Raw genomic sequence first — 12,982 nt, forward strand, 5'->3', positions numbered from 1 at the left:
CGCTCTTACTCAATCAGCAAAACCTCTCAGTCTTTTCCAAAATACAGCAACTGAGCTGATGGCAAGAGGAGCTCACAGCTCTGCACACTCACAAGTTGACATCTCCTTTCCAATACTTGCACACCTACTGGTTTTTCAAGAGACCACAATAGCAAAGGTTACTACAATAGTTAACATGATTTCTGAGCCTCTCCTATATGGCTGCACTTATCAATATGTTAATAATTTCTTTAGAAAACAGATGTAACAATTACAAAACAAGGGCATGCTTGGAGAGAGATACAAATACAGGTATTTCTCATATCAGTTTATATAATTCGCTACCAGATAATGGTATTATGTCAAAGAGTTCTTAAAGAAACACTTCAGTTTTGATTCATGCTACTACAGAACATGCAAATTCCTAAATAGGATTAAAGTATATGAAGTCGATTTATCATGTTTCACGATAAAGACCAGCAATGTGTTTATGAAGAAATTTTTGCAGTGAAATTAGCATGTGGATTTGCAATTGTATTTGTTGAACCTCAAAGTGCTTCCATTTTATTCTAGCAGGAAGAGAATTGTTAAAGATAAAAGAATACATCCATTTTTCACTGGCTTGCAAGTTCAAAGATAACAAACAAATAAAGAAAAAATCCTGCAGTTTGTTAAAAGTCTAAGATATAGAATATTTCATTTCTACTTCAATGTAATAGCATTTTTTTTACTAGACTTAAGCTGAAAGTCTAACTAAAACAAAAAAAAAAGGAAAACAGAACTGACAAAAATAAATTACAAAAAAAGCTCTCACTCTCTTCAGTGTTCAGAAAAGTGAATTAACATATTTATTGAATTACATTGGCAATGAAGACAGCAATATATTGAAATTCATTGATTTTTTTTTCTTGACTTAAAAGCAACACAGATGCTTATTACAAAACAGCGGTTCCTCTTCTCATTTTTATCAACCCTTTTTTAACAGCCACTGACATTGACAGTTTCAAGCTTAATTGTACATTCAGCATGTACTGTTAATGACATTAGATAAATGGATCACATCAGAATGCAGTATCGTCAAAAGAGACCACGTGTCAATCTTACAAATTTAAAATCAAACAAGCTACTCTGTAGACCCTGACTCTTCAAGTTGTTTATCAACTGAGTACTAGAGAATATTTTGAATGTCATTATACATCAAAAGATGAAAGATGTGCCTACCACAGCCCATGTTACATTTATACAATGAAATTTAATTACATGTTGTAACTATGCTGCCTTAGAACTATGGTAATTAAAGGGGTACAGTACATTGGTGTTTCATTCATTGTAAGCCCTTATTTTCAGAGGTCTTAACTCAGCCATGCAAATTTACTCCCTTATCAAAAGGAGGAGTCTGTCATAAACACAGCAATGCTTGCTGCAACTATGCTAAATCAGAGATGAAACTTATTCGCAGCATCATTTAGGATGCTTTGGGAATGACCCTTAAAAATCTTTTCCATTGCAACCTATAAGGCCTCAGAATAATACCTGTTCAAAACACCAGTTTGTGTTGAGATGGAAGTTTTGTTTGTAGACATGTCTCATCAAATCTCTGAGCAAAATATTCTTGGCCTTATGCAAAATGTTTCTGCAAGCCCATTATATGCACAAGCAGTGAGCTTCCCAACCACTCTGGATGCAAGAAATCTATGTCCTTAAGCAGCAGGATGTTTGGATAAAATTTTCACCTGTATAGGCAGTTGCAAATTACAATCCTCTGCATCCACATGGGCATCCAAGCAAGACGGGGTGGCTGAGTGGAGGCAGCTTAATTGGCTGGCCGTGCTCCACAGGAGCAGTGGAGACTGCCTTGGAGAGGTGCCGAATTAACACATCTCACAGATTTCCCAGTCCTCATTCACTGCTCTATAAAACCAGCCCTGCCACCACAAGTCTTCCAGACACCCCAGATTATGCTGGCTGCCTTCGTGTATGTGCAGTAGCATGGAATATCCGGACCTATTTTCCGTGGTGTGTGTAGATACACCATGAAATAAGCACTGTACTTCCTTCCCAGACAAACTCCCTGTTTGTGGTCTCATTTCTTGGATTTCCAGTGAAAATGAAATAAATTCATAATACCAATTTCCCATAAACTATTCAGGACTCATATCACCTTCATTAGCAAAATCTAATATTTCACCTGTTCCTAATGCAAGGATAATGTGAAACGTGTAGGTGAGAAGTTTTCAGGGAGTCTAATCTCACTAGGTTTATTGCTTCCACTCAAGTTATGTAATGTAAGGTGTGTGGCATTTCTTTGTGTACACTGGTCAAATGCTTCTTTCTCCAAACATACATACAAAATATAGAAGCACAAAGTATCAATAAAAATCCTTTTACCCTCAATCCACTGAAGGAGGCATATGATTTCCAATAAGAAGTCATCCAGTGTAGCAAAATCCTGTGACAACCAACAAAAGGGGCAATTTAAGGATGGAGCATTGCCTTGCTTCTGCAGATCTAAGACTTATTTTAAGCTTTTTTTTGTGTGCGATCAAATCAGCATCAACCCAATTATGCCTAAGGTCTATCTTCTTGCTAGATGGCAGGGTCAGTCACAAATGAGCAGCCTCTTGCAATTTTCCATCAAATCAGCTCTGTAATTTGAGAGCTAATGCAGACATCTCATGAAAACAAATCATCAGAGAGTGTCGGTTCTCCCCCTCCTTCCCAAAATGAAGCGTTCAGAGGGATTTGGGTTTCTCTTTAAAAGCCAATTCTCATCTCTGTGAAAGCCAATGCAATCTATAGTAAACAAAAGTCAGTAGTCATTTTTAGATTTCCATGAATATTTCAAACCTTTGTGCACCTCTTCTCCAAAAGCCTTCTCACTTTGTTCAGTAAAAGACAAATTATCAACTTTAAGCAAAAAATACACCCTGGAAGTAAGGGTATTTTGCAAGAAATAAGACATTTTCATGAAACTGCAAAATGCAAATCTGTTGTCATAAACTTATTTGCTGAGAGCTCAGGACCATTTAAATAAAAACAGAAAAAAACCTATTTATATTAAGTGCCCTCATAATTCATAAATACCAAAAATCTACAGAAAACCCTGGTTATTTCTAGTGAGGGGAGAAAAAAGATGCGCATAATGAACTACAGACAAATCCAAACTTGAGCTGTTCCAGTCACCCAGCCTCTGACTTCTTTCTGACAAACTAAGCCACTGACTCTGTACATCTAAACTGCCAAGGTAAACAGTAGGATGATAAGGAAGATCCCTAAATTATTCAAAGTGGTTTCTGGGCTTCAAAAGACTCCTTCACTTTGTTCCTTTATATATCTACAGCTATTTAAGTTTGCCTCTGGCTCTGACACAGACTGCATTGTGCCTGTGATGTTGAAAGAGAGGAGCGATTCTGTAAGTTTGGGCAGACACTTCTCCGCTGGAGTGCAGGAAGAACAAGACGGCCGCTTCGGCAGGCTTTGGGATACAAGGACTGTGAGTCTAAAGAACGCATTCCCTTCTGTCTGCTTTTTTATTTCCAGTTTCTCACACACTACAGCACTTCTATGTATGCCAGACAGCTCTTGCTATTACCTAAGAATCAAAAAGTAAGGTAGAATCATAGAATTTTTTTAGGCTGGAAAAGACCTCTAAGATCATTGAGCCCATCCAGAAACCCAGCACTGCCAAGCCCAAGGCGTGGCCTCACCAGTGCTGAGTACAGGGGGACAATCTCTGTCCTGATCCTGCTGGCCGCACCATTTCTGATACAAGCCAGGATGCCATTGGCCTTCCTGGCCACCTGGTCACACCTGGCTCATGTTCAGCTGCTGTTGACCAGCACCCACAGGTTCCTTTCCACTGGGCCGCTTTCCAGCCGCTCTGTCCCCGGCCTGTAGCACTGCCTGGGGTTGTTGTGATTCAAGTGCAGGACCCGGCATTTCAGTTTGTTGAACTTCATACAATTGTCCTGAGTCCATCAGTCCAGTCTGTCCAGGTCCCTCTGCAGAACCTTCCTGACCCCCAGAAGATAACACATACACTCAACAGAGTATCATTTGCAAACTGACTGAGGGTGTACTCAATCCCCTCATCCAGATCATTGATACTGATAGTAAACAGTACTGATCCTGGGGAACACACTTGTGACCAGCCACCACCTGGATGTAACTCCATTCCCCACACCACCCTCTGGGCCTGGCCATCCAGACAGTTTTTTACCCAGCAAAGAGTACACCCAGTACAGAGCAGCCAGCTTCTGTAGGTGAATGCTGCGGGAAACTGTCAAAGTCTGGATAGACACATCCACAGCCTTTCCCTCATCCACCAAATGGGTCACATTGTCATAGAAGATCAGGTTGGTCAGGCAGGATCTGCCTTTCACAAACTCATGTGAGCTGCTTGCCCCTTCTCTCAAAGGTCATAAACTCTCCTTTTTTTTTTCTTTTTCCCTGAGTTCCAGTAAAAACTCTCTGTTCAGCCAGGCTGGTCTCCCTTACCACCAGATCATCTTATTGCAGGCACACTGGGATGGCCCACTCCTGCAGCTTTAGGAGTTCCTTCCTGGACCCCTCCACCCTTCAGGACAGTCTTCCAAGGGACACTGTCAACTCCTCTCACAAAGAGGACAAAGTCAGCCCTCTGGAAGTCCAAAAGGCAGCCACTCTGCTGACTCCCTCCTTACTTTTCTGAGAATCAAAAACTAATCAATGCTATTAACATGTGCTTTGACTGCTTAATAGCATATAGCCTCAGGGGGCCTGAGGCTTCTAAGGAGGAAAAAAAAAGGTATCAGAGTCAACATCCTGCCCTAATTCACAGATCTACTGCTGGTAGAGCCCACAAGTGTTACACTGCTTTTTTGTGCTTCTCTAATGTCAGCAGCCCCATTCTTAACAGCAGAACAATAGCCTGACACTGAGCTTAGGCAGGTTTCTAGCACATTGCCTCTTGGATAAAGATATCTTTTTATTCTTATATCTGCAGAAAAGGAAATATCCTTCTAAGTCCTTGCCAGCTGCCAGCAAAAGGCTCCAGAGCATACAGCCTTTCATACAGACTCCCACTGAAGTCAATGGGATCACTCACATGAATGCAAAGTTGCTAAACCAGGCACTCCAGAGGAATTGAAAAGCCATCTGCTAATTAACTTAAAAATCTATTTTCATGAGATATGTGAATACACTTCATGTGCTTCTCTGTGTGCTCCTCAGATTTAGCTCCCAAAATGCAGAAAAGGACCAGGACCTGAAAACTGACAGTCAGGGTGAGGATTGGGACTTCATACCAAGAAAGAAAAATGTTAATGCAGAAGCTCATAAAAACTTTATTTGCCAGCTAACCACTCACAGTGCAATGCCACCAGTGTAGTCTAGTTTAATAAGTTTCCAATTTGACCCTAAATTCATTATGTGCACAGTATTGCTGACACAGGGATAGCAAAAGTGGAACAGCAGCACTGTGGAGAATTTTGATGCCATTGCCCTTGGAAATATCTTGGAAAATCAGTCATGACTCAAGGTCAAATCACAAATACAGTCAAGCAAAGGATACGGTGCCTTGCACAGCAACACACACACACTCCCCTCAATTACCATCTACTCCCAATTTCCAGATCTACAAAAAAAAAAAAAAAGGCAAGGGGTAAGAAGAAAAAGAAAAAAACCTCCCTCATCCCTCTGGAGGATAAGCATTTTATTTTCTTCCAGTTAGAGCCCTTTAAGTCTGTTTTTCAACAGTGGTCCAGCTCTGTCTCTGCTTCCACTAGCAGTAACATCAGTGAGCTAAGACCTTATAAGAAGTGAAGGTTGCTTTCTCAGATAAAAGGGATTTTCTAATGCCTGGCCTTCTGGATGTTTCTTGTGTAGTTGTTTGGCATTCAGAAATACTGTCTGGTTATTTCTGTTCCAGAATCTTTTATACTTTAGCAAAGCTACTGCCATCCACACACTCACTGGATCCCTGTATGCTCTCCCAATAACACTGTGATATATTCAGAATAAAAATATTTCTCTGCGAGCCTTATAAGCAGGCTTGACCTTTCCAACACATCTGCCACAGTAAAGTTCACATGCAACACCTTAGGTAGGTATTAATGTGATATGATATTGTCTATACAAACATACATTATGTATTGCATAATAGCATAGCTAGAAATACTGTGTACCTTTACCACAATGCAGGCTAACACTCAAATGACAGCAGTTTTGGAAATACCAGTTCAGCATCAGCAACTACTGGCTATACATAAAAATCAAAAGCTTTTAAATATCAGTTTCTTGGTGGGTCTGCTAAGCTGGACACTGCAGATATCCACCATCCACAGGAGATTTTGACATAAATAGATGACAGATGTCAGGCCTTCATCTTGTTTATTTTTAAACATAGATTTGAGGTGCTTTTGAAGATTTTAAAGATTCTGAGTCTGTGACTGTAAAAAGTTTAACTAAATATTTATCATTAATTTCTAATAACTTTAAGGGCCACAATGATAGTGAATTCTTTAGTAACATTTTACAACACACATTTTTCTGAGTTTGTGGTGTTACACATAAGTTAGCAACATCCATTTGTGATGATCTTTCTGCGTGTGTCCCAGAATTACTCAGTAGCAGCCAAAAGAGGACAAATCACTCAAGTGAAGATGTAGCTGTGGTGCAATTTCCATCATGACTTTATTCATAGGAAAGAGGGGCAGGAGGAGAAAAAAAAGCAGCAGGAGTTGATATAGCATTTACGGCCAGGGCTGCGCCTGTGCCTGCATTAAAAGTCATGTCTCTATTTCTAGTGCCCTGGATTAAAGCAGATACTGTCTGACTTGCCATTTATTTATTCTTACTGGGTTTCAATCTACAGAGTGCAGCAGAAACACAGTACTGGAGGGTTATTTAATGTGGGAGCTGACACGGCTTACAGGGGTAAAAAAAGTTTACTATTCAGTAACTAAATCAGTAACAAGTGTGCTGAAAATTACCCCAAACTCCCTTCTCTTGGGTATTTCCTTTCCATATCAGACATCTGACTTTTCTTTTTACACCCTAAATCTTCGAATCAGATTGTGCTGATAAACTCCTGCATTTCTGCAAAGGCCCTTTAAAACCAACAAAGCATCACAGAGATCCCCACTCAGCAAGGGCTTCCAGTGAGGCCCTGACTAATTCCAAATCGGCGAGCAGCAAACCGTAACTAAGGGCTGACAATGAGGAATATTGCTACGTGGGGCAGGAAATGCCAAGGTCCTGCCACAAAATCCATTTATTGTACACCTCTCGTAGCAAGAGCTGCACCTCAGGAAAACAGACTTTGACCGCATACTGCAAGCCACCAAGTAATTACCATCAAAACAACCTGTGCATTTCATTACACAAATGTGTGAGTTCTCAGCACACAAAGATTTAGAATGAGAAATTATTTGCATTGTCCAAATGACAAAGGTGCAGGACTGAGGCCTTTTGATATTATGTTTGAAATGGGGAGAAATAGTCTCATGAAAATTCAAAGTTCTCACCTAATGAAATGCGGAGTAAATTATTCTTCTCTTGCATGAGAGAAGATGAGGAGAACAAATCTCTAAATATAACAGTCATATATGGGAGCTAGAATACACTCAAGTTATAGGGCAAGGAAATCCAAAATAACAGCAATTACATGCACTACAAAAATATATTTTCAGTTGCTCTGAAAGCACCTTATAGAAAATTTGAGAAGATATGCACTTTATAGCCTATAATGACAACTGAAAGAAAAATAACATGAATCTAGGAAAAAATCCCAACCCTGCCATTGTCAGAGCCACAATACAACTGTAATTCCAGCAGGTTAGGATGAAGATATAATACAAAGCAAAGTACTAATATTATTTGCTTTTTCTCAGATCCTTTTTTCTTCTCAGTGGCTTATGCCACTACAGTTGCAATATCAGTTATTTTCCAATCTTCTGCAAATGGAGAAGGGGGAAGGGGAAATAAAACATCTCTTATTCGCTCATGTTTGGATTTTCAATATTTTTTCCCCTTGATAGCTTCTCCTTTGAGCAGTAGCAGTGTCAATTCCCCAAGGGCAGAATTCAGGTCTCAGAAATATGTACACAGCATACAAATCTTCCATAATGCTCTTTCTCATAGTTTGTTAAACTCTGAGAAATGTTATCTATGGAAATACATATATGCATTTCATAAGCCCAAAGCCAGGTCCTGATGCCATCTGCATTGAGCTATAACAACCATTTATTCGCTTTACAGAAAATGCTCATAGTTTATACAAATAACTAAGTTTGAATGGCTCCTGCCAAGATGAATACAACATCTGTCAACATACAGACTTCTCTGTGCAGTCCCCGGAAACTGTCTTCCAAGTCCACATGGCAGTGTGCATAGGCTGCAACTTTGTGAAATGTTTCAGAAATTACTGGGCAGGCCTGAGTTCAAACTTCCAGCTTTCTACCGAGATGAAGAAAGCCCTTTTTGCACAGCTATCCACCAGCCTGCCTTGAGCATGAACCTATTCCCGGTGTCACTGAAGGGCAGTTCTGCTTCCATAAACTGCGAAGCTCTGAATCATTTTGCCAATTAGGATAAAAGGTTGTGCTGAATTTGTGGTGTGGGGTATGAGAAAAGAGTAGTCACCACAGTGGTCACAAAACACCCAAAACCAGGCAGAACTTCGAAATATTCCTGATTACAGATTAATCTGCTGATGCACAAGCAATAGATTATTGAGGTCACAAAATTTAACACAGTAGACTTTTACTTAGTACCTGCCAATGTTACACTGTCCAGAGTGAAGATGATTTACTGGGCAGACTGCTATTAAATCAAGTCTGAAGGTTTGCTATACAAAAGCACCCTGCTGACAAGGATTTCACCTGCATGTATTGTTCTCAATTTTCAAAATCACCCACAGATAGCTACCATGAGCTAAAACTCAGACATTCAGAAAAATGACAGCATCTACGTTGGTACAATTCCAGCTTACCTCTGAGTAATATTTTAACTCTAAATGTTTTGTTCTATAAAATTGTATCAACAACCAGCCCAAGGTCTGAATAGCTTTTTTTTTTTTCTCCACATATACTTCTAACAAGCATTGAACTATGCTGCTCCTTCTCAATCTTGCCCCTCTCGTTTATTAATCTAGTTTGAAGTCACAGCCTGCAAATGAACAACATGAGTCTTTTATCAAACAAATATTATTCTGGTATTTTCTGAGAGAGGTTTTAAAAAGTTGAAACACTTTATTGAAATTATTTAATGGGTATCATTTATCACTAGGAATGAATTTAAAATTTCCATATTCTCATCCTTTATAAGTCATTAGCTAGAAACAGCAACACACATGTGTCAATGCCTTTAGCTTTGCTCACCTGCAGGAACAGTCCTTATGAACTACATCTCTAAAAGCATTTTCTTACTGTAGGGTGGAATTCATTTTCAAGGCACTCATTTAGAGCCAGAACTGACAAATTTAATGAAACAGTTCTCTATGCAATCCTGTCTCAGAGGGATCTCTGAATACCACCTCACTGCAGAAAAAAAGTTCACAGCATGAATTAGTGTTACGTAGCTGAAACACAAAGCACAATGCCACTAACAGCAGTAAAAGTTCAAAATAGCCATTAATTCTGTAATTGTAAGCCTGGGTATCTGAAAATACCATATGTATTCAGAAAGTGAACACTTTTTGATTGCCTTCCTCATTCTTGGCCTTTCTATATAACCTTGAATGACAAAACACTTCTTAATTTTCTTAACATATGGTATGCAAAATTGATACAGAGATAGATACCATGGCTGTGGAGCACAATAATTCATCTGATAAAAGTGCAAATTCTATCACCAGTGACTATAAATACCTATAGGATCATTTTATGTTTTTTAATTGGCCACTTTCAGACAAAGCGTAGACAGTGACTGCCAGAGCTATGGCTTAGACTGACGTGGCAGAAAGTGATCATGGCTATAAGTGCACAGTGAGCAGAACAGCATTCCCAGATGTGCTTTCCAATTCAAAGAAGCACTTGAAGTTTTCATGGAAATTTGGTTGAAGCCTAAGAGAACAAATGCTAAAATACTATAAAAGACAACAACTATATTGTTGATTAAAGATCAACATTTATGAACAAAGAGAAAGTCTACAGTTATTTTATATTGGTTTTATGAAAATAGCCACACTGAAGGAGTTACTGGAGCCAGCCAGACATACCATAACAACAGGATCAGTTGAGGAACAAAGCTCATGCTGCTGTCAAAACATGCTAGCCTGAGCCATCATGCTAAAAAACACATGATCTAAACTGATGTGCTAAACAAAGCAGGTATTCATTACATACTTTCTAGACATGTTATCTTCCTTTACTTCAATTTTACATACAGTGCTGTCACAAGAAAAAATTGGCCAAGTCACATGGATTAAATGAAATCAGAGTTGAAGCGGTTTATTGATTTATTAATGGGACGTAATTAACTGGCAATCAGTGAGCTATACATTCAGGATCAATATCGACAAAAGAACAGATAAACCACAATACCAGGCACTTACCAAATGATAGCAAGTGCTCACAATTTTCTAAACAGTCTTCTACTGCTAGCACCCCGAAATTTCTAATGCCCACATTCACACAGTTCCCTGCACACACACAACCTACTCACAGGCAATGTACAAGGATCTCCCTCTCCTTGGGTACAGATTCCCATTTACAAGCAGCTCCTTCAGGAGATGGGGGAGCTCCAGCTCAGCACAAACCTGTCCTGCTTTATTCAGCTGCATAATTTGCAGGCAGAGAACAGAACCTCCCAGAGCCAGGTGGGAATGCTCAAGGTATGTCCCAACAGTGCCAGATACCCACAGCCTCCGGCAGGGACTAAGCACCATCCAGGACATCACAGGCTGCAATGCCTGTGGGGCAGCCTCTAGCACTGGCAAACACCATTTTGATGCTGCTGTCCCCACTTCTGTCTCCCTGCTGTAGCAGGTTTTCATGCTTCTTTTACACTTCTTTTCAAGCTACACCTCTTTTTTGTTTGTTTGTTTTGAAGCTCCCAAAAGTCTCTACATAACTCCCTAGTTACCATTTAAACCAGCCAATATTCCTGTTAAGCAGACTCTGGGGTTTTTTTAATTTCTGCTTTAGCACTACCAGGTTTTGGGCAAACATCCTCTGAGGCAGTTTTGGGTCTTCCATTCACACACACTGTTTACTCTTGCATTCCTCTTTGCAGTTCTGCAGGCCATGTTACTAAGAGAAGTAGCCATGCCGACTGATTCCAGGTTACCAATAGGTGATTATACTTAATAAAGCTACTTTTGCTGGGCATAGGACAGGAGATGTGATAAATGAAACAAGAGTTTAATGGTTGAGTTCAGCCAGACTGCAGCAAATTAACAGGCTAGACCTGTTAGCCCTGAAAAACAAATAAGAATTAATACGAGAGAAGCCCTGCGGAGAAGGACGTGGGAGTATGGGTGGATGACAAACTCAACATGATCTGGTGAAGTGCACTTATAGCCCAGAAAGCCAACTGTGTGCTGGGCTTCACCAACAGCAGCATGGGCAGCAGGGGAGGAAAAGGATTCTGCCCCTCTGCTCTGGTTCCAGGAGACCCCACCTCCAGTGCTGGGTCCAGCTCTGGGGCCTCCAGCATAAGAAAACCATGGAACTGTTGGAGTGAGTCCAGAGGCCACAAAGATGATGAGAGGGTTGGAGCACCTCTCCTGTGGAGACTGGGAGAGGGGGCTGGGGTTGTTGTGTCTGGAGAAAAGGAGACTCTCGGGAGACCTCGTAACACTTTCTAGTATGCAAAACGGACTTAGAGGAAAGCTGGAGAGGGGCGTTTTGCAAGGGCATGTAGTGAAAGAACAAGGGGGAATGGCTTCAAACTGACAGAGGGCAAGTTTAGATTAGCTATTAGGAAGAAATTCTTTACTGTGAGAGTGGTGAGGCTATGGAACAGTTGTCCAGAGAAGCTGTGGATGCCCCATCCCTGGCAGTGTTCAAGGCCAGGTTGGATGGGGCTTGGAAGACAATCTTTAGGGTCTCTTCCATCCTATTATATAATTTTATTAATTCTCAATTCCAAGACATGTTTTTGTGGAAACCCACTCTCATGTAATGTACCCATAACCCTCAGGGATCAAAAAAATTGTTTGTGCATGCTCAGTATTGACAGTTTCAGCCTTATTTCCCCCAGTCCTCATTTTCCAATTGGTGAAATATCACTTTTCCCCATTCAGTAAACTAATTAATCATGTTGAAAAATGTAAATAGTACTGTGTTGATATTGCAATATGTAACAGTAAAATAATAGTTCTGTACTTGGCACAGCATTTGGATATGCTGTGCAGCATACACAGGCTGATGAAAATAACAATAAATATAGCTATGAAATACAGAATAGGTACTATTTATTAAGCACAGAGAGGCGCCCTCAGATGCTTACATTCAAATAGCTTGATGAGGAGTTGAATAAGCACAGGTCTGGTACCATGAATGAGTACTTTTGGGGACCTGGTCCACTGATTCTCAGCCTCTTCCAAGTATGAAGCCACAGAACAGAAAACTGCAATTCTCTCTCGCATTTATGCCCAAAATAAGTCAATTTAGGATGTTAGATAATAAATATCACTTGTGACATCATCCTAAAGGGTAAGAAGCGATTTATATTTATATGAATAGACATGGAGTACAAATATGACCTATGGGAATGTGTTAAATGTCTTCATGTGAAAACCAGAACTCTAATATTAACAGAAAAATTGTCTCTCTGAAAGATCTTCTTGCATCCCAACCAATATCAACATACACATCTGCTAACATTTGTGTTGAATAACTAGATTCACACACCTGATCATCTTTCAAAAGGGCAAATGCCTTGGTTTCATCAACAATATACAAATACTTGAAAGAAAAAAAAATTACATTTAAGATTATAGATCTGCTAAACTGGTTTGGAAGCCAGCAATATAAAAATTCAATTTCTAAAATGCTTTATGGTTTTGAAACAAAGAAAT

General features: G+C 39.9%; 1 protein-coding gene across 4 annotated transcripts in view; it reads right to left on the reverse strand.

The window, feature by feature from the left end:
• PTPRN2 (protein tyrosine phosphatase receptor type N2) overlaps window positions 1-12,982 on the reverse strand; it is a 659,325-nt gene that overhangs the window by 515,550 nt on the left and 130,793 nt on the right. The window contains exon 2 of one of the 4 annotated variants that reach the window (XM_032099276.1): window positions 2,368-2,428. The exons of the other annotated variants lie outside the window; for them this stretch is intronic. Coding sequence (XP_031955167.1) covers window positions 2,368-2,428 — 61 coding nt within the window. The remainder of the gene's footprint in view (window positions 1-2,367; window positions 2,429-12,982) is intronic. 4 annotated transcript variants of the gene reach the window in all.

This window comes from Corvus moneduloides, chromosome 1 (assembly GCF_009650955.1).
Source record: "Corvus moneduloides isolate bCorMon1 chromosome 1, bCorMon1.pri, whole genome shotgun sequence".
Classification (NCBI taxonomy): domain Eukaryota; kingdom Metazoa; phylum Chordata; class Aves; order Passeriformes; family Corvidae; genus Corvus; species Corvus moneduloides.